Consider the following 27,578-nt stretch of genomic DNA (forward strand, 5'->3'; position numbering starts at 1 on the left):
GGCAGGACAGGACTGCCGGAGCAGCGGGCAGAAGCAGGGCAGGACAGGACTGCCGGAGCAGCGGGCAGAAGCAGGGCAGGACAGGACTGCCGGAGCAGCGGGCAGAGGCAGGGCAGGACAGGACTGCCGGAGCAGCGGGCAGAAGCAGGGCAGGACAGGACTGCCGGAGCAGCGGGCAGAGGAGTCAGAGCAGGCTAGGCTGAGTAGGGGGGACAGGGCTCTGTTCACACGGAACAGACAGGAAGGGAAAGGCAGAGCCAGACACCCACAGGGTACTTGCAGTGAAGTAGCGAGTGGACCACAAACTCACGAACGGGAGTACAGAGACAACAAGCAGGAGTTAGGTACGAGTTCAGACTCTGCAGAAAAAGGAAGGGAATGGACATAGAGGCAAAACAGGTAAAGGACAGGAGAGAGTTCAGACTGGAACTGAGTGTACGGAGGAGACCGACACTGCAGCGGAATACAGGAGCGGGTCTGGGAATACGGCCCCCAGAGAGGCAGGACGAACAGGCAAGGAGCGTGTTCAGACAGGACAGACAAGATACAGGAGCGGGTCTAGGTAATCGGCCCCTAGAAGGCGGGAGGAACAGGCTAGGAGCGTGTTCAGACAGGTCAGACAAGATACAGGAACGGGTCTAGGAAATCGGCCCCTAGAAGGCAGGAGGAACAGGCTAGGAGCGTGTTCAGACAGGCCTGGAAATACAGCCTCCAGGATAGGCAGAAAAGAGAACACAGAACGGGACCTGGCACCTTCAGAGTGCAAGCACACACTGAATGAAACACTATGCTCAGGCAGGGATAGAAGGGAGCTGCTGAGCTATATACCAAGTGACAGACAGCAATAGGCTGAGGACGCACAAGGGGTGTGACCCACAGCAGGTACAAAAAGCAGGAAGTGATCGGGCGCCGCCCTTAAGCAGCAGAGACAGACACAAACAGACAGCATGGAGGGAAGCCAGAGAGACACTCTGGACAGGAGATCAAGTGCGCTCTCTTGCACAGTGGGAGATGGACCACCATGCAAGGACGCCGCCAGGTATGTTACACCCGTTCAGGTTCTTACGGATCATAAAAATCTGATATATCTTGATGCTGCCAAGCGCCTGAATGCCCGTCAGGCTAGGTGGGCACTGTTTTTCTCGCGGTTTAATTTCTCCGTTACTTACATCCCTGGTACTAAGAATGTTAAGGCGGATGCCTTGTCTCACAGTTTTTCTCCCATAGTCGGTGCTGAGAAAGAGGAGAACATTTTACAAGAAGGTGTTGTGATAGCTGCTTTGGACTCCGTTTTGGAAAATGAGATTCTTAAAGCACAGGAGAATGCCCCTTCTAACACTCCTCATGGGAGGTTGTTTGTGCCTGGGACCTTTAGGAGAGATTTGTTTGTTGAGTGTCACGAATCTCGGTTGGCAGGTCATCCCGGAATCTCTGAGACCAAGAGACTGGTGGGTCGCAGTTTTTGGTGGCCTGGATGGCAGAAGGAAGTCATTAAGTGGGTGCGTCAATGTACTATATGTGCTAGATCTAAGTCCTCACATACTCCTGCTGCGGGGTTGCTTTGTCCTTTGGAGGTCCCCAGTGCTCCTTGGACACATTTGGCTATGGACTTTATAACTGACCTTCCCCCCTCTGAGGGTTTTACTGTCATCTGGGTGGTCGTGGACCGTTTTAGCAAGATGTGTCACTTGGTTCCTTTCGTCAAACTGCCCTGCGCTAAAACTCTCGCTAAGGCCTTTGTCAAGGAAATTGTCAGACTTCATGGCGTTCCTACTGACATTGTTTCTGATAGGGGTCCTCAGTTCGTGGCTCGTTTTTGGCGTGCCTTTTGTGATAGGTTGGGAGTTCATTTGTCGTTCTCGTCTGGATATCATCCTGAATCTAATGGCCAGACAGAAAGGAAAAACCAGGATGTTGAGCAGTTCTTGCGTTGTTTTGTGGCAGACAATCATGAGGGGTGGTCTGAGTTTCTGCCACTTGCTGAATTTGCTCTGAACAATCATACATCTTCTTCTGCTGGTTGTTCGCCTTTTTTTTGTTGTTCTGGGAGACATCCGTCGTTTGGGTCGTTCTCCAAGTTGGGATCTGCCGTGCCTGAGGAGGAGAATTTTTCCGGTGATTTGGAGAGAGTTTGGACGGATGTGCGTGGTAATCTTCAGGAGGCCAACAGAAAATCTAAAGACTACTTTGATAGGAAACGACAGGAGGTTTTGTTCGCTGTTGGTGACATGGTTTGGTTGTCCTCTAGGAATCTGCGGTTGAGGATTCCTTCAAAGAAATTGGGTCCCAAGTTTGTAGGGCCCTTTAAGGTGCTTCAGGTTGTCAACCAATCTGCTGTTAGGTTGGAGGTTCCTACCTCCTGGAGAATTAATCCAGTATTTCATGTCTCTCTGTTGAAAAAAGCTGTTGTATCGGATTGTGACGCCTCTGCCTCTGTTCCTCCGGTGGTGGAGGACGGGGAATATGAAATTTCTCGCATCCTTAACTCTAGACGGTATAGAGGTACTTTGCAGTATCTTGTGGCCTGGAAAGGTTTCGGTCCCGAGGATAACTCTTGGGTGAGGTCGGATGATGTTTCCGCGTCCAGACTTATCAGAGCGTTTCACAGGAGATTTCCTGATAAGCCTGGTCCTAGGGGATCCGGAGGATCCTCTTAGAAGGGGGGGTACTGTTAGAACCTTGCTCTTAGGTTTTTTTTCCTTTGCTGGTCACATGACCTTGTTGGCCTATTTAATCCTGCTCCGCCCTTCTGGCTTTGCTGGACTTCATTGTATATCTACTTTCTAGCTAGCCTGTGCTCTGTGTCTTGCTCTGTTAGTTTGCTTGGTCTACGGACCTCTATGTTCTGTATATTTTGTTTGTTCGTCTGTCTGCTACTATTTCTGTTAGGAGGTGTCCCATATTCCTCCCAGTCCTTAGTACTTGTAGGGATTCCTTCCCCACATCTATAGGTCTCCGTACAGACTAGCTTAGGACTTTAGCAGGTCTGATCGCAGGATCAGGTCCCCTGTTACATCGTAGGGATTAAGCTGAGTTCTATCGTAGGGACAGATCTCCTCTCTTTCCTTAGCTCTGGTAGCAGAACATAACAATAGCATGCCGCTGCAAGATGCTGTGATAGCCATGCTGGTTCAGTATGCCTTCAATTTTGATTAAATCCCCAACAGTGTCACCGCAAAGCACCCCCACACCATCACACCTCCTCCTCCATGCTTCACGGTGGGAACCAGGCATGTAGAGTCCATCCATTCACCTTTTCTGCGCCGCACAAAGACACGGTGATTGGAACCAAAGATCTCAAATTTGGACTCATCAGACCAAAGCACAGATTTCCACTGGTCTAATGTCCATTCCTTGTGTTCTTTAGCCCAAACAAGTCTCTTCCGCTTGTTGCCTGTCCTTAGCAGTGGTTTCCTAGCAGCTATTTTACCATGAAGGCCTGCTGCACAAAGTCTCCTCTTAACAGTTGTTGTAGAGATGTGTCTGCTGCTAGAACTCTGTGTGGCATTGACCTGGTCTCTAATCTGAGCTGCTGTTAACCTGCGATTTCTGAGGCTGGTGACTCGGATAAACTTATCCTCAGAAGCAGAGATGACTCTTGGTCTTCCTTTCCTGGAGCGGTCCTCATGTGAGCCAGTTTCTTTGTAGCACTTGATGGTTTTTGCAACTGCACTTGGGGACACTTTCAAAGTTTTCCCAATTTTTCTGACTGACTGACCTTCATTTCTTAAAGTAATGATAGCCACTTGTTTTTCTACACTTAGCTGCTTTTTTCTTGCCATAATACAAATTCTAACAGTCTATTCAGTAGGACTATCAGTTGTGTATCCACCTAACTTCTGTACAACACAATTGATGGTCCCAACCCCATTTATAAGGCAAGAAATCCCACTTATTAAACCTGACAGGGCACACCTATGAAGTGAAAACCATTTCCGGTGACTACCTCTTGAAGCTCATCAAGAGAATGCCAAGAGTGTGCAAAGCAGTCATCAAAGCAAAAGGTGGCTACTTTGAAGAACCTAGGATATAAGACATATTTTCAGTTGTTTCACACTTTTTTGTTAAGTATATAATTCCACATGTGGTAATTCATAGTTTTGATGCCTTCAGTGTGAATGTACAATTTTCAAAGTCAAGAAAATACAGAAAAATCTTTAAATGAGAAGGTGTGTCCAAACTTTTGGTCTGTACTGTATACCGCACAGTTATACATACGCCTCACGTCTCCTGTACATGATGAAATCACCGCCCAGACGTAGCGCACCGCTCACTTTAATAGTGCCTGTAACATCCGTAAGGAATAAGTACCCCGTGAGTAGAAATCCCACAGCCGAACATTTATGAGATGTCCCCTCTGTGATGATGACATCATGTAAAGTAACTCCGCACACAGTGACATCATTGTGCAGAAGTTGTCACTGCCCCGCCCGCTTTCCCCCCTCGCTCGTCTCTGGTGTGGCGGTAACTTCTATATCCGCCCTGGGAGGTTGCACCGCAGTCCACCCCTCTTCGTACTGTCTGCCGCCACTGTGCTCATGTCTGTGCTTTGAGGCCGCCGCTCACATGAAGCTCTCTTCCACCTTCCTCTTACACTGCTCACATTTTCCTGGGTTGAGGCCGACTCTTGTGACCTCCAGGTCAAACTTGCAGGAGCCTCCAGTGGGCCTCTTCAAGGATACAGCGGCTGTGGAAGTTCGGAAAGACCCAGTCCCCAAAGAGGTGGTATCATCCGGACCTGGAGAGGAGCAGCGGCAGACTCTGCTGATCTCCCTGCGGAAGTGAATGGTGAAGAGGCCGTAGATGATGGGGTCCAGGCACGCGTTAAACAGGCCGAAGAGGAACAGGATGTGGCTGAGGGATGGCGGAACTTTTCGTCGGGTCAGCATATCCGGAGAAAACCAGTACCAGATCCCGAGGAGGTAGTAAGGAGTCCAACAAATGATAAACGTCAGCACTATCACTAACGACATCTTAAAAGTCCTCATCCGAGCACGAGGGATGTTATTATGAGAGCGACGGAGGTGGAACTCTCTAGAAGAAACTGAAAGAAAAAGCAAAGAACCCGAAAATAATATTCTTCTACATAGGGGGCAGTATTATAGTAGTTATATTCTTGTACATAGGAGCAGTATTATAGTAGTTATATTCTTGGACATAGGAGCAGTATTATAGTAGTTATATTCTTGTACATAGGGGGCAGTGTTATAGTAGTTATATTCTTCTACATAGGGGCAGTATTATAGTAGTTATATTCTTGTACATAGGAGCAGTATTATAGTAGTTATATTCTTGTACATAGGGGGCAGTGTTATAGTAGATATATTCTTCTACATAGGAGCAGTATTATAGTAGTTATATTCTTGTACATAGGGGGCAGTGTTATAGTAGATATATTCTTCTACATAGGAGCAGTATTATAGTAGTTATATTCCTGTACATAGGGGCAGTATTATAGTAGTTATATTCTTGTACATAGGAGCAGTATTATAGTAGTTATATTCTTGTACATAGGGGGCAGTATTATAGTAGTTATATTCTTGTACATAGGAGCAGTATTATAGTAGCTATATTCTAGTACATAGGAGCAGTATTATAGTAGTTGTATTCTTGTGCATAGGGACAGTATTATAGTAGTTATATTCTAGTACATAGGAGCAGTATTATAGTAGTTGTATTCTTGTACATAGGGGCAGTATTATAGTAGTTATATTCTTGTACATAGGGGGCAGTATTATAGTAGTTATATTCTTGTACATAGGGGGCAGTATTATAGTAGATATATTCTTGTACATAGGGACAGTATTATAGTAGTTATATTCTTGTACATAGGGGGCAGTATTATAGTAGTTATATTCTTGTACATAGGGGCAGTATTATAGTAGTTATATTCTTGTACATAGGGGCAGTATTATAGTAGATATATTCTTGTGCATAGGAGGGCAGTATTATAGTAGTTATATTCTTGTACATAGGAGGCAGTATTATAGTAGTTATATTCATGTACATAGGGGGCAGTATTATAGTAGTTATATTCTTGTACATAGGAGCAGTATTATAGTAGTTATATTCTTGTACATAGGGGGCAGTATTATAGTAGTTATATTCTTGTACATAGGGGGCAGTGTTATAGTAGATATATTCTTGTACATAGGGGGCAGTATTATAGTAGTTATATTCTTGTACATAGGGGGCAGTGTTATAGTAGATATATTCTTGTACATAGGGGGCAGTATTATAGTAGTTATATTCTTGTACATAGGGGCAGTATTATAGTAGTTATATTCTTGTACATAGGGGGCAGTATTATAGTAGTTATATTCTTATACATAGGGACAGTATTATAGTAGTTATATTCTTGTATATAGGAGCAGTATTATAGTAGTGATATTCTTGTATACAGGTGGCAGTATTGTGGTAGTTATATTCTTGTACATAGGAGCAGTATTATAGTAGTTATATTCTTCTACATAGGGGGCAGTATTATAGTAGTTATATTCTTGTACATAGGGGGCAGTATTATAGTAGTTATAGTGTTGTACATAGGAGCAGTATTATAGTAATTATATTCTTGTACATAGGGGACAGTATTACAGTAGTTATATTCTTGTACATAGGGGCAGTATTATAGTAGTAATATTCTTGTACATAGGAGCAGTATTATAGTAGTTATATTCTTGTACATAGGGGCAGTATTATAGTAGTAATATTCTTGTACATAGGAGCAGTATTATAGTACTTATATTCTTGTACATAGGAGCAGTATTATAGTAGTTATATTCTTGTACATAGGGGGCAGTATTACAGTAGTTATATTCTTGTACATAGGGGGCAGTATTACAGTAGTAATATTCTTGTACCTAGGGGGCAGTATTATAGTAGTTATATTCTTGTACATAGGGGGCAGTATTATAGTACTTATATTCTTGTACATAGGGGGCAGTATTATAGTAGTTATATTCTTGTACATAGGGGGCAGTATTATAGTAGTTATATTCTTGTACATAGGGGCAGTATTATAGTAGATATATTCTTGTACATAGGAGCAGTATTATAATAGTTATATTCTTGTACATAGGAGCAGTATTATAGTAGTTATATTCTTATACATAGGGGACACTATTATAGTAGTTATATTCTTGTACATAGGAGCAGTATTATAGTAGTTATATTCTTGTACATAGGGGCAGTATTATAGTAGTTATATTCTTGTACATAGGGGGCAGTATTATAGTAGTTATATTCTTGTACATAGGAGCAGTATTATAGTAGTTATATTCTTGTATATAGGAGCAGTATTATAGTAGTGATATTCTTGTATACAGGTGGCAGTATTGTGGTAGTTATATTCTTGTACATAGGAGCAGTATTATAGTAGCTATATTCTTCTACATAGGGGGCAGTATTATAGTAGTTATATTCTTGTACATAGGGGAACAGTATTATTGTAGCTTTATTCTTGTACATAGGGGCAGTATTATAGTAGTTATATTCTTGTACATAGGGGGCAGTATTATAGTAGTTATATTCTTATACATAGGGACAGTACTATAGTAGTTATATTCTTGTATATAGGAGCAGTATTATAGTAGTGATATTCTTGTATACAGGTGGCAGTATTGTGGTAGTTATATTCTTGTACATAGGAGCAGTATTATAGTAGTTATATTCTTCTACATAGGGGGCAGTATTATAGTAGTTATATTCTTGTACATAGGGGGCAGTATTATAGTAGTTATAGTGTTGTACATAGGAGCAGTATTATAGTAATTATATTCTTGTACATAGGGGGCAGTATTACAGTAGTTATATTCTTGTACATAGGGGCAGTATTATAGTAGTAATATTCTTGTACATAGGAGCAGTATTATAGTAGTTATATTCTTGTACATAGGGGCAGTATTATAGTAGTAATATTCTTGTACATAGGAGCAGTATTATAGTAGTTATATTCTTGTACATAGGGGCAGTATTATAGTAGTAATATTCTTGTACATAGGAGCAGTATTATAGTACTTATATTCTTGTACATAGGAGCAGTATTATAGTAGTTATAATCTTGTACATAGGGGGCAGTATTACAGTAGTTATATTCTTGTACATAGGGGGCAGTATTACAGTAGTAATATTCTTGTACCTAGGGGGCAGTATTATAGTACTTATATTCTTGTACATAAGGGGCAGTATTATAGTAGTTATATTCTTGTACATAGGGGGCAGTATTATAGTAGTTATATTCTTGTACATAGGGGCAGTATTATAGTAGATATATTCTTGTACATAGGAGCAGTATTATAGTAGTTATATTCTTGTACATAGGAGCAGTATTATAGTAGTTATATTCTTGTACATAGGGGGCAGTATTATAGTAGTTATATTCTTGTACATAGGAGCAGTATTATAGTAGTTATATTCTTGTACATAGGAGCAGTATTATAGTAGTTATATTCTTATACATAGGGGACAGTATTATAGTAGTTATATTCTTGTACATAGGAGCAGTATTATAGTAGTTATATTCTTGTACATAGGGGCAGTATTATAGTAGTGATATTCTTGTATACAGGTGGCAGTATTGTGGTAGTTATATTCTTGTACATAGAAGCAGTATTATAGTAGTTATATTCTTCTACATAGGGGGCAGTATTATAGTAGTTATATTCTTGTACATAGGGGGCAGTATTGTAGTTTTATTCTTGTATATAGGAGCAGTATTATAGTAGTTATAGTGTTGTACATAGGAGCAGTATTATAGTAATTATATTCTTGTACATAGGGGGCAGTATTACAGTAGTTATATTCTTGTACATAGGGGCAGTATTATAGTAGTAATATTCTTGTACATAGGAGCAGTATTATAGTAGTTATATTCTTGTACATAGGGGCAGTATTATAGTAGTTATATTCTTGTACATAGGGGCAGTATTATAGTAGTAATATTCTTGTACATAGGGGGCAGTATTATAGTAGTTATATTCTTGTACATAGGAGCAGTATTATAGTAGTTATATTCTTGTACATAGGAGCAGTATTATAGTAGTTATATTCTTGTACATAGGGGGGAGTATTATAGTAGTTATATTCTTGTACATCGTAGCAGTATTATAGTAGTTATAGTGTTGTACATAGGAGCAGTATTATAGTAATTATATTCTTGTACATAGGGGGCAGTATTACAGTAGTTATATTCTTGTACATAGGGGCAGTATTATAGTAGTAATATTCTTGTACATAGGAGCAGTATTATAGTAGTTATATTCTTGTACATAGGGGCAGTATTATAGTAGTTATATTCTTGTACATAGGGGCAGTATTATAGTAGTAATATTCTTGTACATAGGGGGCAGTATTATAGTAGTTATATTCTTGTACATAGGAGCAGTATTATAGTAGTTATATTCTTGTACATAGGAGCAGTATTATAGTAGTTATATTCTTGTACATAGGGGGCAGTATTATACTAGTTATATTCTTGTACATAGGAGGCAGTATTATAGTAGTTATATTCTTGTACATATGAGCAGTATTATAGTAGTTATATTCTTGTACATAGGAGCAGTATTATAGTAGTTATATTCTTGTACATAGGGGGGAGTATTATAGTAGTTATATTCTTGTACATAGGAGCAGTATTATAGTAGTTATATTCTTATACATAGGGGCAGTATTATAGTAGTTATATTCTTGTACATAGGGGGGAGTATTATAGTAGTTATATTCTTGTACATAGGGGGCAGTATTATAGTACTTATATTCTTGTACATAAGGGGCAGTATTACACTTCCATTACTCACCACAGGCTTTCTTCATCTTTTGAGAAATTTCTATAAGGATTTGTGTGTAGCAGAAGACCATGATCATCAGTGGGAGCAGAAAGAGGCAGCAGAAGGTGAACATATTGTATAGCGTCTCTTGCCAGTGCTCCTGGAAGCTGCCCAGCGTGGCACACTGGATAAATTGGACTGGATACGACCTGCTGACCGTGTGAAACACAAAGACCTGAAAAGGGAAAGGATTTGGATTGAACATTTCATAAGTGATTAGATTTGCTGCCCAATCTCCCAGAGTTGATTATTGACACCAGAGAACATGGAGACTTTGTTTGGATCAGGAGGACTTACCTGCGGAGTAGCCAGTAAAAGGCTCAGCGTCCAGGCCGCAGACAGCATTGTTTTATTTTTTTTCTTGGCATCTCCTATTCCCAGGGGGTTTAAGATGGCAGCACGTCGGTCAAGACTGATGACCACAGTGACGAAGGCAGAAGAATACATGGCCACTAGTTTGAGGAACATCAAGATCCGGCAGGCGACATCACCAGCGTACCACTGAATGGTGATGTTCCATACTGCGTCCAAGGGCATGACCACAAAAGTAATAAGGAGATCAGCGGCCACCAAATTCATGATGAGAATGCGGATGTGGGATTTTTTCCTGTACTTGTGGATTATAGTCCACAGAGTGGCCATGTTGAAACAAGCAGAAGAGACAAAAAGGACACAGGTGATGGCTACACGGACCTTGGCCGCCATGGAGAATGTGGGCAACACAAAGTGGTCTTCCTTCAGAAATGTTGTATTAGGACCATCTGGTCTCTCAAACCCACTGGCACGTATACAACTAAGGTTCAACCCCCTAAACAAGCAGAGACTTGGGGGTGCCGATGACCCTTTCTCAGCGGCTTCATCACTCACATTCATCTTGGATTTCATGAGGAAACTAGAATATGGAAGACCTGTGAAGAAGAAGGTGACGCTGTTGAAGGTCTTTATTCGTGTGGTCCAAATCTGTATGACAAGTTCTGCATCACGCATAAATGCATCTTATCTGCTCCGATCCGACAAGGGGCATCTTCACATATAAGTGACCATGGTTGACATCTCTGTCCATACATTTATAGCCTCATACCATACAGCACTCCTAAACACGAGTCCACTCCAAGCTCCAGGTACATGACAGATCCTCAGAGGAGGAGATCTCGGTCCCTGGTGTCAGGACTCAGGAGATCTATTCTGTGGGTCCAATCCAAATATCTTCTACATCAGCATTGATGAGGAGCTAACAATCCCTGCAACACAAAAACAACGTACAAACCTTTATACATCCAGTTACAAGTACTACAACTTCATATATATGGAATTTAGTATAATTCTGCCCTTATATGCTAGAATATAACTACTATAATACTGCCCCCTATGTACAAGAATATAACTACTATAATACTGCCCCCTATGTACAAGAATATAACTACTATAATACTGCCCCCCTATGTACAAGAATATAACTACTATAATACTGCCACTATGTACAAGAATATAACTACTATAATACTGCCCCCTATGTACAAGAATATAACTACTATAATACTGCCCTCTATGTACAAGAATATAACTACTATAATACTGCCCCCTATGAACAAGAATATAACTACTATAATACTGCTCCCTATGTATAAGATCATAACTATTATAATACTGTCCCCTATGTACAAGAATATAACTACTATAATACAGCCCCCCTATGTACAAGAATATAACTACTATAATGCTGCCCCTATGTACAAGAATATAACTACTATAATACTGCTCCTATGTACAAGAATATAACTACTATAATACTGCCCCCCTATGTACAAGAATATAACTACTATAATACTGCCCCTATGTACAAGACTATAACTATAATACTGCTCCTATGTACAAGAATATAACTACTATAATACTGCCTCCTATGTACAAGAATATAACTAATACTGCCCCCTATGTACAAGAATATAACTGCTATAATACTGCCCCGTATATACAAGAATATAACTACTATAATACTGCCCCTATATAAGAATGTAACTACTATAATACTGCCTCCATGTACAAGACTATATCTACTATAATACTGCCCCTATGTACAATAATATAACTACTATCATACTGCCCCTATGTACAAGAATATAACTACTATAATACTGCTCCCTATGTACAAGGATATAACTACTATAATACTGCCCTCAATGTACAAGGATATAACTACTATAATACTGCCCCCTATGTACAAGAATATAACTACTATAATACTGCCCCTATGTACAAGAATATAACTACTATAATACTGCTCCTATGTACAAGAATATAACTACTATAATACTGCCCCTATGTAGAGAATATAACTACTATAATACTGCTCCTATGTGCAAGAATATAACTACTATAATACTGCTCCTATGTGCAAGAATATAACTACTATAATACTGCTCCTATGTACAAGAATATAACTACTATAATACTGCCCCTATGTAGAGAATATAACCACTACAATACTGCTCCTATGTGCAGGAATATAACTACTATAATACTGCTCCTATGTACAAGAATATAACTACTATAATACTGCCCCTATGTACAAGAATATAACTACTATAATACTGCTCCCGATGTATAAGAATATAACTACTATAATACTGCTCCTATGTACAAGAATATAACTACTATAATACTGCTCCTATGTACAAGAATATAACTACTATAATACTGCCCCTATGTACAAGAATATAACTACTATAATACTGCTCCTATGTACAAGAATATAACTACTATAATACTGCCCCTATGTACAAGAATATAACTACTATAATACTGCCCCTATGTACAAGAACATAACTACTATAATACTGCTCCTATGTACAAGAATATAACTACTATAATACTGCTCCTATGTATAAGAATATAACTACTATAATACTGCTCCTTTGTACAGGAATATAACTACTATAATACTGCTCCTATGTACAGGAATATAACTACTATAATACTGCTCCTTTGTACAGGAATATAACTACTATAATACTGCCCCCTATGTACAGGAATATAACTACTATAATACTGCCCCCTATGTACAGGAATATAGCTACTATAATACTGCCCCTATGTACAAGAATATAACTACTATAATACTGCCCCTATGTACAAGAATATAACTACTATAATACTGCTCCTATGTACAGGAATATAACTACTATAATACTGCTCCCATGCACAAGAATATAACTACTATAATACTGCTCCTATGTACAAGAATATAACTACTATACTACTGCCCCCTATGTACAGGAATATAACTACTATAATACTGCTCCTATGTACAGGAATATAACTACTATAATACTGCCCCTATGTACAAGAATATAACTACTATAATACTGCTCCTATGTACAAGAATATAACTACTATAATACTGTCCCTATGTACAATAATATAACTAGAATCATAGAATCATAGAATGGTAGAGTTGGAAGGGACCTCCTGGGTCATCTGGTCCAACCCCCTGCTCAAAGCAGGATTCACTAGATCATCTCAGACAGATGTCTGTCCAGCCTCTGTTTGAAGACGTCCATTGAAGGGGAACTCACCACCTCTCGTGGCTCCTGTTCCACTCATTAATCACCCTAACTGTCAAAAAGTTTTTTCTAATATCTAATCTGTGTCTCCTCCCATTTAGTTTCATCCCATTGCTTCTAGTCTTTCCTTGTGCAAATGAGAATAAAGATGATCCTTCTACAATGTGACAGCCCTTGACATATTTGTAGACAGCTATTAAGTCTCCTCTCAGTCTTCTTTTTTGCAAGCTAAACATTCCCAAATCCTGCAACCGTTCCTCATAGGACATGGTTTGCAGACCAGTCACCATTCTGGTCGCTCTTCTCTGAACTTGCTCCAGTTTGTCTATGTCTTTTTTAAAATGTGGTGCCCAAAACTGTACACAGTATTCCAGATGAGGTCTGACCAAAGAGGAGTAAAGACCGATAATGACTTCACGTGATCTAGACTGTATGCTTCTGTTAATACATCCCAGAATTGTATTTGCCTTTTTTGCTGCTGCATCACACTGCTGACTCATGTTCAGTCTATGATCTATTAGTATACCTAAGTCTTTTTCACATGTACTGTTGCTTAGCTCTATTCCTCCCATTCTGTATATGCTTTTTTCATTTTTATTGCCCAGATGTAGTACTTTGCATTTTTCCCTGTTAAAAACCATTCTGTTGGTTGCTGCCCACTGCTCCAGTTTATTTAGGTCTTTTTGAATCCTCTCTCTCTCTTCTCTAGTATTAGCTATCCCTCCTAGCTTTGTGTCATCAGCAAATTTAATCAGTTTACCCTCAATTCCTTCATCTAAATCATTGATAAAGATGTTGAACAATACAGGTCCCAGGACGGAGCCCTGTGGTACCCCACTTGAGACATTCATCCAGCTGGATGTGAAGCCATTTACAACCACCCTTTGAGTCCGATCACTAAGCCAGTTATGAATCCACCTAACAGTTGCCTGGTCCATTGCATACTTGGTCATTTTTTCAATAAGGATGGTGTGAGATACTTTGTCAAATGCTTTGCTGAAGTCAAGATATACTATATCTACAGCATTTCCCTGATCCACCCAGTCAGTGATTCTGTCATAGAAGGAAATTAAGTTAGTCTGACATGACTTGTTAGTTACAAACCCATGCTGACTCTGGTTAATCACTTCATTCTTATCCATGTTCTTACATACATGTTGTTTAATAATTTGTTCAAAGATCTTTCCTGGTATAGAAGTCAGACTCACCGGCCTATAGTTCCCTGGGTCCACCTTCTTCCCCTTTTTGAAGATAGGAACAACATTTGCTCTTCTCCAGTCTTCTGGGACTTCTCCTGTTCTCCAAGAATTTTCAAAGATTATGGAGAGTGGTTCTAAAATTTCTTCTACGATCTCCTTCAGTACTCTGGGGTGTAATTCATCTGGACCTGGAGACTTGAACTCATTTATGTTAGCTAAATATTCCCTCACAATCTTTCTGTTTACAGATATCTTTGATTCCTCTATTCCTTTAAAAGGACAGTGAAGATCAGTTGATGTTACATTTTCTTTCTGAGAGAAAACAGATGCAAAATAGGAATTAAAAAGTTCGGCCTTCTCAACATCCTCTCTTACCATTTCTCCATTTTCATCCTGTAAAAATCCTATAGCATCTTTGACTTTTCTTTTACTTTTGACATACCCCAAAATCCTTTTTTATTGCTTTTGACATCTCTTGCAAGCCTTAATTCATTGTCAGCTTTAGCTAACCTGATACGTGCCCTGCAGGATCTGCAGACTGCATTATAATCTTCTTTAGATATGCCTCCCTCTTTCCATTTAATAAACATTTCTTTCTTTCTTTTTAGCATGTGTTTAAGTTCTGTGTTCATCCATCCTGGTTTCCTTAAATGCTTCCCATTCTTCCTACTTTTCGGGATTGTTAACGATTGTGCTTTGAGAATCTCATTTTTAAAAATTTCCCATCCTTCCTGGACATTTTTGTCCTTAAGGACATCCAGCCATTGGATCCCTCCTATTCTCTTTCTGAGTCTCTTAAAATCTGCCTTTCTAAAATCTAACCTTGAAGTTTGAGTCTTCACATGTCTTCCTCCTCTAGTTATCCAAAATTCTATAATAGCATGATCGCTGCCTCCTAGGGTCCCAGCCACCTTTACCTCCTCAACCATTTCCTCCCTGTTTATAAGGATTAGATCCAAAGTAGCAGATGCCCTTGTTTTCTCCCCTACCTTTTGGAAGATAAAGTTGTCAGCAAGAGAGGATAAGAATTTGGTTGACCTGTTAGTTTTACTTGAGAGAGATTCCCAACAAATGTCTGGATAGTTGAAATCTCCCATGACCACTACGTCATATTTTTTGGAGAACTTGGTCATTTGATACATAAAGAGTTCATCCATATCTTCAGCTTGCCCAGGTGGCCTGTAGTAAATGCCTACAATGGTGTCCTTTCCGTTGTTCTCTCCTTGTATTCTTACCCAAACAGTTTTCACAGAACTCCCAGTCTCTGAAGCTTCAATCTCTGTGCAGATATACGCTTTTCTAACATACAATGCGACACCTCCTCCTCGTTTATCAAGTCTGTTTCTTGCAAATAAGTTGTATCCTTTTAGCCTTTTATTCCAATCATGTGTATCGTCCCACCAAGTTTCAGTGATTCCAATGACATCATATTCCTTTTCCTGCATTAGTAGTTCCAATTCTCCTTGTTTGTTGCCCATGCTTTGTGCATTTGTATAAAAACATTTTAGTTTGTGATTGGTTTCTCTTCCTCCCATATTTTTATTATTTAAATTGTTTTGTCTTTGTTCTTCCTTTCCACTTCCAGAGATCTCAATAGTATTTGTCAGCTGTATGGCTTTTTCTGGCCTTTTGCTTCCCTTCCCACATTGTTCTAGTTTAAAGCTCTCCTGATGAGTGTAGCAAGGCGACTTCCAAATACATGTTTTCCAGTCTTCGTAAGGTGCACCCCATCTCTAGCAAGTAGTCCATCGTATAGGTAATTCATTCCGTGATCCAGAAATCCAAATCCTTGTTGACGGCACCATCGACGTAGCCAGTTGTTCACCTGTAGAATCTTATTCCACCTCATTGTTCCATGGCCATCCACTGGGAGGATGGATGAGAAGACCACCTGCGCTCCCAATTCTTTCACTTTCTTGCCTAAGTCTTCAAAGTCACTGCAGATGGTTTCCAGGTCCTTTCTTGCGGTGTCATTTGTCCCCACATGTATTAGCAGGAATGGGTAGTGATCTGTAGGTCTGAAGAGTCTTGATATCCTGTCAGACACATCTTTAATTTTTGCTCCTGGAAGACAGCACATTTCTCTTGAGGTTATGTCCGGTCTGCAGATAGCGGCCTCTGTTCCTCTTAACAGGGAATCCCCCATGACGACCACTCTCCGTTTTTTCTTCACAACATTCTTCTTTCTCCATCCAGGAGGATTCTGAGGGCTTACAAGGTTATTCATTGCTGGAAAAGTGTTATCTTGCTGTATTTCTTCATGGTGCTCCTGTGAGAGAGCCTGGTACTGGTTCCTGAGCAGTATGGGTGCTGACTGCCTCTCGATCCTCCTGCTTCTGTGGGTCACATGCTTCCATTCCTCTGTTTCGTCAGGTGCAGTTCGAATTTCTTCTCTTTCTGAATCATGAAGAGATAATTCTGCTCTGTCTAAGAACTCTTCACCTTCCTTAATGATTTTCAAGGTAGTTAACCTCTCTTCTAGATTTCGCAACTTTTCCTCCAACAGGGACACAAGCTTGCATTTCTGGCATGTGAAGTTTGGCTTTTCCACTGGCAAGTCTGTGAACATGTAGCAGGATATGCAGCTCACCAAATGGCTCCTGGACTCTTCCATGTTCTTATTGTTAATGTTCTGAAAACCGTGAAAAAAGCTTAAAAAAAAAGCTTAAAAATGCGCGTGCCGGTAGGCGCGCGGTTTACCAATGTCCTCTTTTCAGCTCCAACAGCCAAAATCCAGTGTTCTTTGAGCTCGCGGATACTCTTCACTTACCCCAAAATGCAGTGGGAATATGCAAATTATCTCCTCAGGACTCCTCCCCTGGTTTACCGATGTCCTCTTTTCAGCTCCAACAGCCAAAATCCAGTGTTCTTTGAGCTCGCGGAGACTCTTCACTTACCCCAAAATGCAGTGGGAATATGCAAATTATCTCCTCAGGACTCCTCCCCTGGTTTACCGATGTCCTCTTTTCAGCTCCAACAGCCAAAATCCAGTGTTCTTTGAGCTCGCGGAGACTCTTCATTTACCCCAAAATGCAGTGGGAATATGCAAATTATCTCCTCAGGACTCCTCCCCTGGTTTACCGATGTCCTCTTTTCAGCTCCAACAGCCAAAATCCAGTGTTCTTTGAGCTCGCGGAGACTCTTCACTTACCCCAAAATGCAGTGGGAATATGCAAATTATCTCCTCAGGACTCCTCCCCTAGTTTACCGATGTCCTCTTTTCAGCTCCAACAGCCAAAATCCAGTGTTCTTTGAGCTCGCGGAGACTCTTCACTTACCCCAAATTGCAGTGGGAATATGCAAATTATCTCCTCAGGACTCCTCCCCTGGTTTACCGATGTCCTCTTTTCAGCTCCAACAGCCAAAATCCAGTGTTCTTTGAGCTCGCGGAGACTCTTCACTTACCCCAAAATGCAGTGGGAATATGCAAATTATCTCCTCAGGACTCCTCCCCTAGTTTACCGATGTCCTCTTTTCAGCTCCAACAGCCAAAATCCAGTGTTCTTTGAGCTCGCGGAGACTCTTCCCTTACCCCAAAATGCAGTGGGAATATGCAAATTATCTCCTCAGGACTCCTCCCCTGGTTTACCGATGTCCTCTTTTCAGCTCCAACAGCCAAAATCCAGTGTTCTTTGAGCTCGCGGAGACTCTTCACTTACCCCAAAATGCAGTGGGAATATGCAAATTATCTCCTCAGGACTCCTCCCCTGGTTTACCGATGTCCTCTTTTCAGCTCCAACAGCCAAAATCCAGTGTTCTTTGAGCTCGCGGAGACTCTTCACTTACCCCAAAATGCAGTGGGAATATGCAAATTATCTCCTCAGGACTCCTCCCCTGGTTTACCGATGTCCTCTTTTCAGCTCCAACAGCCAAAATCCAGTGTTCTTTGAGCTCGCGGAGACTCTTCACTTACCCCAAAATGCAGTGGGAATATGCAAATTATCTCCTCAGGACTCCTCCCCTGGTTTACCGATGTCCTCTTTTCAGCTCCAACAGCCAAAATCCAGTGTTCTTTGAGCTCGCGGAGACTCTTCACTTACCCCAAAATGCAGTGGGAATATGCAAATTATCTCCTCAGGACTCCTCCCCTAGTTTACCGATGTCCTCTTTTCAGCTCCAACAGCCAAAATCCAGTGTTCTTTGAGCTCGCGGAGACTCTTCACTTACCCCAAAATGCAGTGGGAATATGCAAATTATCTCCTCAGGACTCCTCCCCTGGTTTACCGATGTCCTCTTTTCAGCTCCAACAGCCAAAATCCAGTGTTCTTTGAGCTCGCGGAGACTCTTCACTTACCCCAAAATGCAGTGGGAATATGCAAATTATCTCCTCAGGACTCCTCCCCTGGTTTACCGATGTCCTCTTTTCAGCTCCAACAGCCAAAATTCAGTGTTCTTTGAGCTCGCGGAGACTCTTCACTTACCCCAAAATGCAGTGGGAATATGCAAATTATCTCCTCAGGACTCCTCCCCTACTATCATACTGCCCCTATGTACAAGAATATAACTACTATAATACTGCTCCCTATGTACAAGGATATAACTACTATAATACTGCCCTCAATGTACAAGGATATAACTACTATAATACTGCCCCTATGTACAAGAATATAACTACTATAATACTGCCCCTATGTACAAGAATATAACTACTATAATACTGCCCCTATGTACAAGAATATAACTACTATAATACTGCTCCTATGTACAAGAATATAACTACTATAATACTGCCCCTATGTAGAGAATATAACTACTATAATACTGCTCCTATGTACAAGAATATTACTACTATAATACTGCTCCTATGTACAAGAATATAACTACTATAATACTGCCCCTATGTAGAGAATATAACCACTATAATACTGCTCCTATGTGCAGGAATATAACTACTATACTACTGCTCCTATGTACAAGAATATAACTACTATAATACTGCCCCTATGTACAAGAATATAACTACTAAAATACTGCTCCCTATGTATAAGAATATAACTACTATAATACTGCTCCTATGTACAAGAATATAACTACTATAATACTGCTCCTATGTACAAGAATATAACTACTATAATACTGCCCCCATGTACAAGAATATAACTACTATAATACTGCTCCTATGTACAAGAATATAACTACTATAATACTGCCCCTATGTACAAGAACATAACTACTATAATACTGCGCCTATGTACAAGAATATAACTACTATAATACTGCTCCTATGTACAGGAATATAACTACTATAATAACGCTCCTATGTACAGGAATATAACTACTATAATACTGCTCCTTTGTACAGGAATATAACTACTATAATACTGCTCCTATGTACAGGAATATAGCTACTATAATACTGCCCCCTATGTACAGGAATATAACTACTATAATACTGCTCCTATGTACAGGAATATAACTACTATAATACTGTCCCCTATGTACAATACTATAACTACTATAATACTGCACCTATGTACAAGAATATAACTAGTATAATACTGCCCCCTATGTACAGGAATATAACTACTATAATACTGCCCCCTATGTACAGGAATATAACTACTATAATACTGCTCCCCTATGTACAAGAATATAATTACTATAATACTGCCCCTATGTACAAGAATATAACTACTATAATACTGCACCCTATGTACAAGAATATAACTACTATAATAGTGCCCCTATGTACGAGGATATAACTACTATAATACTGCCCCCTATGTACAAGAATATAACTACTATAATACTGCCCCCTATGTACAAGAATATAACTACTATAATACTGCCCTCTATGTATAAGAATATCACTACTATAATACTGCCCCTATGTACAAGAATATAACTACTATAATACTGCCCCTATGTACAGGAATATAACTACTATAATACTGCCCTCTATGTATAAGAATATCACTACTATAATACTGCCCCTATGTACAAGAATATAACTACTACAATACTGTACCCTATGTACAGGAATATAACTACTATAATACTGCCCTCTATGTATAAGAATATAACTACTATAATACTGCCCCTATCTACAGGAATATTACTACTATAATACTGCCCTCTATGTATAAGAATATCACTACTATAATACTGCCCCTTATGTATAAGAATATAACTACTATAATACTGCCCCCTATGTACAAGAATATAACTACTATAATACTGCCCCTATGTACAAGAATATAACTACTATAATACAGCCCCTATGTACAAGAATATAACTACTATAATACTGCTCCTATGTACAAGAATATAACTACTATAATACTGCCCCTATGTACAAGAATATAACTACTATAATACTGCCCCTATGTACAAGAATATAACTACTATAATACTGCTCCTATGTACAAGAATATAACTACTATAATACTACCCCCATGTACAAGAATATAACTACTATAATACTGCCCCTATGTAGAGAATATAACTACTATAATACTGCTCCTATGTGCAAGAATATTACTACTATAATACTGCTCCTATGTACAAGAATATAACTACTATAATACTGCCCCTATGTAGAGAATATAACCACTATAATACTGCTCCTATGTGCAGGAATATAACTACTATACTACTGCTCCTATGTACAAGAATATAACTACTATAATACTGCCCCTATGTACAAGAATATAACTACTAAAATACTGCTCCCTATGTATAAGAATATAACTACTATAATACTGCTCCTATGTACAAGAATATAACTACTATAATACTGCTCCTATGTACAAGAATATAACTACTATAATACTGCCCCGATGTACAAGAATATAACTACTATAATACTGCTCCTATGTACAAGAATATAACTACTATAATACTGCCCCTATGTACAAGAACATAACTACTATAATACTGCTCCTATGTACAGGAATATAACTACTATAATAACGCTCCTATGTACAGGAATATAACTACTATAATACTGCTCCTTTGTACAGGAATATAACTACTATAATACTGCTCCTATGTACAGGAATATAACTACTATAATACTGCCCCCTATGTACAGGAATATAACTACTATAATACTGCCCCTATGTACAAGAATATAACTACTATAATACTGCTCCTATGTACAGGAATATAACTACTATAATACTGCTCCTATGTACAGGAATATAACTACTATAATACTGCTCCTATGCACAAGAATATAACTACTATAATACTGCTCCTATGCACAAGAATATAACTACTATAATACTGCTCCTATGTACAAGAATATAACTACTATAATACTGCCCCCTATGTACAGGAATATAACTACTATAATACTGCTCCTATGTACAAGAATATAACTACTATAATACTGCTCCTATGTACAGGAATATAACTACTATAATACTGTCCCCTATGTACAATACTATAACTACTATAATACTGCTCCTATGTACAAGAATATAACTAGTATAATACTGCCCCCTATGTACAGGAATATAACTACTATAATACTGCTCCCCTATGTACAAGAATATAATTACTATAATACTGCCCCTATGTACAAGAATATAACTACTATAATACTGCCCCCTATGTACAAGAATATAACTACTATAATAGTGCCCCTATGTACGAGGATATAACTACTATAATACTGCCCCTATGTACAAGAACATAACTACTATAATACTGCTCCTATGTACAAGAATATAACTACTATAATACTGCTCCTATGTATAGGAATATAACTACTATAATAACGCTCCTATGTACAGGAATATAACTGCTATAATACTGCTCCTTTGTACAGGAATATAACTACTATAATACTGCTCCTATGTACAGGAATATAACTACTATAATACTGCCCCCTATGTACAGGAATATAACTACTATAATACTGCCCCTATGTACAAGAATATAACTACTATAATACTGCCCCTATGTACAAGAATATAACTACTATAATACTGCTCCTATGTACAGGAATATAACTACTATAATACTGCTCCTATGTACAGGAATATAACTACTATAATACTGCTCCTATGCACAAGAATATAACTACTATAATACTGCTCCTATGCACAAGAATATAACTACTATAATACTGCTCCTATGTACAAGAATATAACTACTATAATACTGCCCCCTATGTACAGGAATATAACTACTATAATACTGCTCCTATGTACAGGAATATAGCTACTATAATACTGCTCCTATGTAAAAGAATATAACTACTATAATACTGCTCCTATGTACAGGAATATAACTACTATAATACTGTCCCCTATGTACAATACTATAACTACTATAATACTGCTCCTATGTACAAGAATATAACTAGTATAATACTGCCCCCTATGTACAGGAATATAACTACTATAATACTGCTCCCCTATGTACAAGAATATAATTACTATAATACTGCCCCTATGTACAAGAATATAACTACTATAATACTGTCCCCTATGTACAAGAATATAACTACTATAATAGTGCCCCTATGTACGAGGACATAACTACTTTAATACTGCCCCCTATGTACAAGAATATAACTACTATAATACTGCCCCCTATGTACAAGAATATAACTACTATAATACTGCCCTCTATGTATAAGAATATCACTACTATAATACTGCCCCTATGTACAAGAATATAACTACTACAATACTGTACCCTATGTACAGGAATATAACTACTATAATACTGCTCCTATGTACAGGAATATAACTTCTATAATACTGCTCCCATGCACAAGAATATAACTACTATAATACTGCTCCTATGTACAAGAATATAACTACTATAATACTGCCCCCTATGTACAGGAATATAACTACTATAATACTGCTCCTATGTACAGGAATATAACTACTATAATACTGCCCCTATGTACAAGAATATAACTACTATAATACTGCTCCTATGTACAAGAATATAACTACTATAATACTGTCCCTATGTACAATAATATAACTACTATCATACTGCCCCTATGTACAAGAATATAACTACTATAATACTGCTCCCTATGAACAAGGATATAACTACTATAATACTGCCCTCAATGTACAAGGATATAACTACTATAATACTGCCCCCTATGTACAAGAATATAACTACTATAATACTGCCCCTATGTACAAGAATATAACTACTATAATACTGCCCCCTATGTACAAGAATATAACTACTATAATACTGCCCCTATGTAAAAGAATATAACTACTATAATACTGCTCCTATGTACAAGAATATAACTACTATAATACTGCCCCTATGTAGAGAATATAACTACTATAATACTGCTCCTATGTGCAAGAATATTACTACTATAATACTGCTCCTATGTACAAGAATATAACTACTATAATACTGCCCCTATGTAGAGAATATAATCACTATAATACTGCTCCTATGTGCAGGAATATAACTACTATACTACTGCTCCTATGTACAAGAATATAACTACTATAATACTGCCCCTATGTACAAGAATATAACTACTAAAATACTGCTCCCTATGTATAAGAATATAACTACTATAATACTGCATCTATGTACAAGAATATAACTACTATAATACTGCTCCTATGTACAAGAATATAACTACTATAATACTGCCCCGATGTACAAGAATATAACTACTATAATACTGCTCCTATGTACAAGAATATAACTACTATAATACTGCCCCTATGTACAAGAACATAACTACTATAATACTGCTCCTATGTACAAGAATATAACTACTATAATACTGCTCCTATGTACAAGAATATAACTACTATAATACTGCTCCTATGTACAGGAATATAACTACTATAATAACGCTCCTATGTACAGGAATATAACTACTATAATACTGCTCCTTTGTACAGGAATATAACTACTATAATACTGCTCCTATGTACAGGAATATAACTACTATAATACTGCTCCTATGTACAGGAATATAACTACTATAATACTGCTCCTATGCACAAGAATATAACTACTATAATACTGCTCCTATGCACAAGAATATAACTACTATAATACTGCTCCTATGTACAAGAATATAACTACTATAATACTGCCCCCTATGTACAGGAATATAACTACTATAATACTGCTCCTATGTACAGGAATATAGCTACTATAATACTGCTCCTATGTACAAGAATATAACTACTATAATACTGCTCCTATGTACAGGAATATAACTACTATAATACTGTCCCCTATGTACAATACTATAACTACTATAATACTGCTCCTATGTACAAGAATATAACTAGTATAATACTGCCCCCTATGTACAGGAATATAACTACTATAATACTGCCCCCTATGTACAGGAATATAACTAGTATAATACTGCTCCCCTATGTACAAGAATATAATTACTATAATACTGCCCCTATGTACAAGAATATAACTACTATAATACTGCACCCTATGTACAAGAATATAACTACTATAATAGTGCCCCTATGTACGAGGATATAACTACTATAATACTGCCCCCTATGTACAAGAATATAACTACTATAATACTGCCCCCTATGTACAAGAATATAACTACTATAATACTGCCCTCTATATATAAGAATATCACTACTATAATACTGCCCCTATGTAGAAGAATATAACTACTATAATACTGCCCCTATGTACAAGAATATAACTACTATAATACTGCTCCTATGTACAGGAATATAACTACTATAATACTGCCCTCTATGTATAAGAATATCACTACTATAATACTGCCCCTATGTACAAGAATATAACTACTACAATACTGTACCCTATGTACAGGAATATAACTACTATAATACTGCCCTCTATGTATAAGAATATAACTACTATAATACTGCCCCTATGTACAGGAATATTACTACTATAATACTGCCCTCTATGTATAAGAATATCACTACTATAATACTGCCCCTTATGTATAAGAATATAACTACTATAATACTGCCCCCTATGTACAAGAATATAACTACTATAATACTGCCCCTATGTACAAGAATATAACTACTATAATACAGCCCCTATGTACAAGAATATAACTACTATAATACTGCTCCTATGTACAAGAATATAACTACTATAATACTGCCCCTATGTACAAGAATATAACTACTATAATACTGCCCCTATGTACAAGAATATAACTACTATAATACTGCTCCTATGTACAAGAATATAACTACTATAATACTACCCCTATGTACAAGAATATAACTACTATAATACTGCCCCTATGTAGAGAATATAACTACTATAATACTGCTCCTATGTGCAAGAATGTTACTACTATAGTACTGCTCCTATGTACAAGAATATAACTACTATAATACTGCCCCTATGTAGAGAATATAACCACTATAATACTGCTCCTATGTGCAGGAATATAACTACTATACTACTGCTCCTATGTACAAGAATATAACTACTATAATACTGCCCCTATGTACAAGAATGTAACTACTAAAATACTGCTCCCTATGTATAAGAATATAACTACTATAATACTGCTCCTATGTACAAGAATATAACTACTATAATACTGCTCCTATGTACAAGAATATAACTACTATAATACTGCCCCGATGTACAAGAATATAACTACTATAATACTGCTCCTATGTACAAGAATATAACTACTATAATACTGCCCCTATGTATAAGAACATAACTACTATAATACTGCTCCTATGTACAAGAATATAACTACTATAATACTGCTCCTATGTACAGGAATATAACTACTATAATAACGCTCCTATGTACAGGAATATAACTACTATAATACTGCTCCTTTGTACAGGAATATAACTACTATAATACTGCTCCTATGTACAGGAATATAACTACTATAATACTGCCCCCTATGTACAGGAATATAACTACTATAATACTGCCCCTATGTACAAGAATATAACTACTATAATACTGCCCCTATGTACAAGAATATAACTACTATAATACTGCTCCTATGTACAGGAATATAACTACTATAATACTGCTCCTATGTACAGGAATATAACTACTATAATACTGCTCCTATGCACAAGAATATAACTACTATAATACTGCTCCTATGCACAAGAATATAACTACTATAATACTGCTCCTATGTACAAGAATATAACTACTATAATACTGCCCCCTATGTACAGGAATATAACTACTATAATACTGCTCCTATGTACAGGAATATAGCTACTATAATACTGCTCCTATGTACAAGAATATAACTACTATAATACTGCTCCTATGTACAGGAATATAACTACTATAATACTGTCCCCTATGTACAATACTATAACTACTATAATACTGCTCCTATGTACAAGAATATAACTAGTATAATACTGCCCCCTATGTACAGGAATATAACTACTATAATACTGCCCCCTATGTACAGGAATATAACTAGTATAATACTGCTCCCCTATGTACAAGAATATAATTACTATAATACTGCCCCTATGTACAAGAATATAACTACTATAATACTGCACCCTATGTACAAGAATATAACTACTATAATAGTGCCCCTATGTACGAGGATATAACTACTATAATACTGCCCCCTATGTACAAGAATATAACTACTATAATACTGCCCCCTATGTACAAGAATATAACTACTATAATACTGCCCTCTATATATAAGAATATCACTACTATAATACTGCCCCTATGTAGAAGAATATAACTACTATAATACTGCCCCTATGTACAAGAATATAACTACTATAATACTGCTCCTATGTACAGGAATATAACTACTATAATACTGCCCTCTATGTATAAGAATATCACTACTATAATACTGCCCCTATGTACAAGAATATAACTACTACAATACTGTACCCTATGTACAGGAAGATAACTACTATAATACTGCCCTCTATGTATAAGAATATAACTACTATAATACTGCCCCTATGTACAGGAATATTACTACTATAATACTGCCCTCTATGTATAAGAATATCACTACTATAATACTGCCCCTT

The 27,578-nt window shown here is 37.9% G+C and overlaps 1 protein-coding gene across 2 annotated transcripts in view; it reads right to left on the bottom strand.

The window, feature by feature from the left end:
* Positions 1 to 4,231: 4,231 nt before the first annotated feature.
* Positions 4,232 to 27,578, bottom strand: part of LOC141152956 (gonadotropin-releasing hormone II receptor-like) — a 35,427-nt gene continuing 12,080 nt past the window's right edge. For both annotated transcript variants that reach the window (XM_073637611.1, XM_073637612.1), the window contains exons 2-4: positions 10,122 to 11,065; positions 9,795 to 9,999; positions 4,232 to 5,044 (exon numbers count right to left, since the gene is read on the bottom strand). In XM_073637611.1, coding sequence (XP_073493712.1) covers positions 4,563 to 5,044; positions 9,795 to 9,999; positions 10,122 to 10,811 — 1,377 coding nt within the window. In that variant the 5' untranslated portion in view covers positions 10,812 to 11,065 and the 3' untranslated portion in view covers positions 4,232 to 4,562. The remainder of the gene's footprint in view (positions 5,045 to 9,794; positions 10,000 to 10,121; positions 11,066 to 27,578) is intronic.

Source organism: Phyllobates terribilis, unplaced genomic scaffold (assembly GCF_046119375.1).
Source record: "Phyllobates terribilis strain yellow unplaced genomic scaffold, ASM4611937v1 Scaffold_7__3_contigs__length_470593459, whole genome shotgun sequence".
Lineage (NCBI taxonomy): Eukaryota > Metazoa > Chordata > Amphibia > Anura > Dendrobatidae > Phyllobates > Phyllobates terribilis.